The sequence below is a fragment of the Aureococcus anophagefferens genome, assembly GCF_000186865.1.
Source record: "Aureococcus anophagefferens unplaced genomic scaffold AURANscaffold_7, whole genome shotgun sequence".
NCBI classification, from domain to species: Eukaryota; class Pelagophyceae; order Pelagomonadales; family Pelagomonadaceae; genus Aureococcus; species Aureococcus anophagefferens.
The window spans coordinates 1,103,897-1,108,232 of record NW_008705567.1 but is presented as its reverse complement, the minus strand read 5'-3'; the positions used below and the strand labels follow the sequence as shown (position 1 = coordinate 1,108,232).

Genomic DNA, 4,336 nt, shown 5'->3' with positions numbered 1-4,336 from the left:
CATTCGTTTCTCTGCATTCTGCAGCGTCTCTTCGTAGCGTGGCGCTGTGTGCGGCTCCGTCGACGTCGGCGTCTTCGCTCTCTTCGTCGGCGTCTTTGCTCTCTTCGGTCCCGCTGACCACGGGTGTCCTCTTCGGCGGTGCCCTCGGCTAGCCACTTGTGGTCCTGAGGTTGAATCGGCCTAGTCGAGCCGGACGTCCTGCCCGTCGGGTGCGGGTGCCTTCGTTCTCAACCTCCCCCGGTCCACGGAGAGTCCGTTGAGTGTCGTCTGAATGAGGCGACTCAGGATGCTACTGCCTTGCGCCAGTCCCGGCGTGCTCTCGGCGTGGCGGTGGTACCAGGCGTGGCGCGAGTGTACCGCCGCCTCCGTCCCGAGTGCGCGCACGATCTTCAGGGTGGAGGAGGGGGCCGGTGTGGTTCGCCAGATCCCCGGCTAGGCCTCCGCCCGCGCCTTCCCCGGCGGGATCTTCGGGTGTGCTCCCCCTTCAATAACTTGGTCAACGTGCGCAAAAGGTCCAGACGCTGACGACGGACACGAGCGAGCGTCTACCGCGGCGCCGACGGCAAGCTCCACGGCAAGCTCCACGGCGCGTGGAAGCACATGACCCACCGCTCGCGGACGGCGTCCATCCAGATCGCCGAGCCCCACGTCGTGCCGTCCGAGAGCGGCGGCGCCGACGACGGCGCGTCCGCGACGGACGACCGGGACCTCGAGGGCTTCGACGTCGCGTCGGAGACGGGGTCGCTCCACGGCTCGCTGCGCAGAGGGGAGCGGGGCCTGCCCAAGGGCCACGACTCGTCGAACGTGCTCGCGGCGCTCGGGAGCGCCGCCCGGCGCGCCTTCGAGCCCACGCGGCGCGAGAAGGGCCTCGAGTCGGACACGCTGTCGAACGCGCTGCACGCGGAGGCGCACCACGAGCTCGACGGCTTCGTGCACCACGACGCCCACCACCCCTTCGCGCTCCCCGACGACGACGACCACGAGAAGGAGGACGATTTGTTGTTCGGCTCCGGGGACCGCGCGCACCACGGGCCCGGCGCGCACCGGCGGCCGTCGTTCCAGCGCCGGCCGTCGTACGGAGAAAAGCCCAAATCCAAGTCGTCGCTGCCCACGCTCAACGACGACCGCCACGAGCAGGAGGACTGGCACCAGCACGACGTCGAGGTCGCCGGCGACCTGGGCTACGTGCAGACGCTCGTCGAGGTCGACCGGCAGCACCCGCGCGAGCCCCGGCGGCCGTCGCTGAGCCGGGGCCGGTCCGCCACGTCCGTCGCGAGCGACGACGAGGCGACGCCGGGTTCGTCGCGCCGCGCCGCGCGGCGCCGCTCCCGGTCGCCCGCCGACCGCGACGCGTCGCCGGCCGCGGCGCGCGGCCGCGTCTTCTCCTTCTCCCGCAAGAACTCCTTCGGCCGCCGGCCGAGCCGCTCCCGGTCCAACTCCGTCGAGCGCTCCGGCTCCGAGGACGAGCGCGAGACGCGCCGCGAGGCCCAGGTCGCCGAGCGCCGCAAGAGCCTCGACGACCTCCCGCCGCCGCCGCCGAGCCCCGAGGGCAACGGCGCGCAGGCCTTCGACGCGCCGCCCGAGGTCGCGTGTCTGCCGGCGAGCTCCGAGACCGCCGGCGCCGCCGCCTCCGTGGCCGGCGTGCGCAAGGCCAAGGAGGAGGCGCCGCCGCTCCCGGGCCCCGAGATGGCCCCCGAGACCAAGGAGGAGGCGGCCCCCGAGACGAAGGAGGCGTGAGCCGCGCCGCCCTCCTAACACTCCCGAACCCGTTACTACATGCAGGGCTCGTCCGTGTCGTCGGGCGCGTCGGCGGCCCAGTCCGTCGCCGTGACGTCCGGGATGGGGTCGCCCCACTTGCTCTTCCGCCGCACGGCGGCCGTCCAGTACCGTCGCAGGAGCGCGTCGGGCGGCGCCGTGAGCCCGCCGTCCTGGGACCGCCGGCGGAACTCGACGGCGGCCTTGCGCGCCGTCGACGCGGCCGCGGCGTTGCCGCACTGGTCGAAGAAGAGCGCGCTCCGCTCGAGCTCCATGGCCTGCACGCCGTCCCTATCCAAGCCCTCGCAGGAGTAGCCGACGTCGTAGTCGAAGTTGTCCTTGTCGGCGAGGTGCCGCCGCCACCAGTCGTCGTCGGGCGGCGCGAGGGGCTCCTCGGGCTCCCGGGGCCGCGGCTTCGGCGGCGCGGCGGCGACGACCGCGTGCGTCGCGGCTTTCAACGACGCCTTCGCGGGCGACGCCTTGGCGGGGGACGCGCCGGCGGTCCGCGCCGCCGCGCGGGGCGGCGGCGTCTTGGGCGCGGCGCGGCCCGAGGCGCGCGCCTTGGCGCTCTTCGCGGGCGACCGCAGCGCGGCCTTGCTCGGCGTCGGCCGCTTCGACGGCGACGGCAGCCTCGTCGCGGGCGCGGCGACGGCCTTGGGGACGTCCCCCGGCGCGACCGCGGCGCCCTCCGGCGCGACGGCGGCGCCGCCCTTGTCGCCGGGCTCCTTCTTGGGGGTCACGCTCCGGCTCGGCGCGTCGTCGTCCCCCGGCGCGTCGTCGCCGGGCGCCGCCTTCGCCTCGGCGCAGTCGTCGGCGAGCCGGCTGCTCGACGAGTCGCTCTGGAGGGCCTTCTCCTTTTCGGTGACGGGCGACCCCAGGCGGGGCGGCGACGCGGCGCTGAGGTCGTCGGCCTCCTTGACCTCCTCGAGGTCCTCGAGCGTGATGTCGTCGGCGCCCGCGTTCGCCTCGGCGGCGAGGCGCTGCTCGCGGAGCCGCCGCACGTTGCTCAGCGCCGACATGCTCGGCGGCGCGCGCCCCTCCGGGGGAGAAGCGCGCGCGCGCGGCCCGGTGCCCAACCAGCTCCGCGCGGGGGCAGCGGCTAAGCTCTGGTTTGAGTGGTGACACAATCTTTCCTGCACGTTTCTCGATTCAGCTTTAGCCTCGGTACCAGTCGTCGAAGTCGTCTTGGCGTGGTGGCCACTACTCCGATGGAGTTTGTCGTCGTGTCGAGGGACGCGGACCTGCCCGAGGGCACGGTCGTGGCCTGCGACGACGAGCGCTTCGACGACGAGCTGCGGGCGCGCGAGTTCCGCGTCGCCGAAATCGTCGACGGCGCGCCGCTCGACGGCGAGCTCTGGCTGCCCCTGGGCGACCTCGCCTGGCTGCCCGACGGGCCGGACCTGCGGTCGTTCTGGGCCATCGCGACGCGGCGCGGGTCCTCGTCCGTCAACGAGGGCCGCGGCCTGCCGACGATCCTCTTCCTGCACGCGGGCAGCCTCACGCGGCACCAGTACCGGCCGCAGCTCCTCGCGCTGTCGCGCGAGTTCCACACGGTGGCGCTGGACCTCGCGGGCCACGGCGACTACGCCTTCCTGGAGGAGTTCGAGCTCAAAAGGTCCGTGGACCGCTGCGTCGGGCACCTGCGAACGCTGGGCGTCGCGGAGTGCCTGGTGGTCGCGACGTCGCTGGGCGGCAACGTCGCGGGCCTGCTCGCGGCGACGCGGCCGGACCTCGTCGCGGGGCTCTTCCTCCACGGCTGCACGACGGACTTCTCCGCACCGGAGATCCACGCCAAGTTCGGCGACCTGAACAAGATCTTCGACCGGCAGGAGGCCATCTACGGCGACATGAAGTTCCCCCAGGAGGTCATGGCCGCGTCCATGAAGCAGGAGCAGACCGCGTCGAAGAAGGACGCGGCGACCGCGGCGCTGCGGAACGACCTCTGGCGGACGTGCATCCAGGAGACGCGGCTGAACCGCTTCTCCTTCAACCACTTCCTCGTCGAATTGCACGGCGTCGACGGCCGGCCGGGCTCCGCGGCGACGCACGCCGGCTTCGGCGACGTCGACGACGTGCGGATCATGCAGCCGGACTACGACCTCAAGCCGCCGGGCCAGCACCCGCTGGAATTCTGGGACCGCCAGCGCCTCAACTCGCACCGGACGCCGGGCCAGCCGCCGCTCAAGTTCGAGATCGTCGAGGACGCGGGCCACTACTGGAACCTCGAGTACCCCCTCATGTACGCCCAGCGGGTCCGCGACATGGCCCTCGACGTCTTCGCCGACCACCCCCGGTGCCCGCCGCGGTAAGTCGGTCGTTGAATATTTGCTTGAACTCTTGCCGGTTGTCCGGGCGGCTTCGAACAAGGGGATATAAATCTAGATGGGGTGGCAGGCGAAACGCGAGGTCCTCGTACTACTCGGGGCCGCCGCTAGCGTTTTCTTTCTTCTTCCACGCCGCAGCGCGCGGGCTGAGTGCAACGATGGCGGGTCGCGCGGCGCGGCGCGGCTGCGGAACCCTTCGACGGGGCGGGGCAGCGAATTTGGGCTGCTGAGATCATTGCGTTGGCTCGCGAGCGCGA

The 4,336-nt window shown here is 72.4% G+C and overlaps 1 protein-coding gene across 1 annotated transcript; it reads left to right on the top strand.

The window, feature by feature from the left end:
• Nucleotides 1-600: 600 nt before the first annotated feature.
• On the top strand, nucleotides 601-4,064 carry AURANDRAFT_71466 (hypothetical protein; the record flags this gene model as incomplete). The annotated part of the gene is made up of 2 exons (XM_009038081.1): nucleotides 601-1,733; nucleotides 2,909-4,064. 2 exons carry the CDS (start codon nucleotides 601-603, stop codon nucleotides 4,062-4,064), a joined length of 2,289 nt encoding a protein of 762 aa, XP_009036329.1.
• Nucleotides 4,065-4,336: the final 272 nt, after the last annotated feature.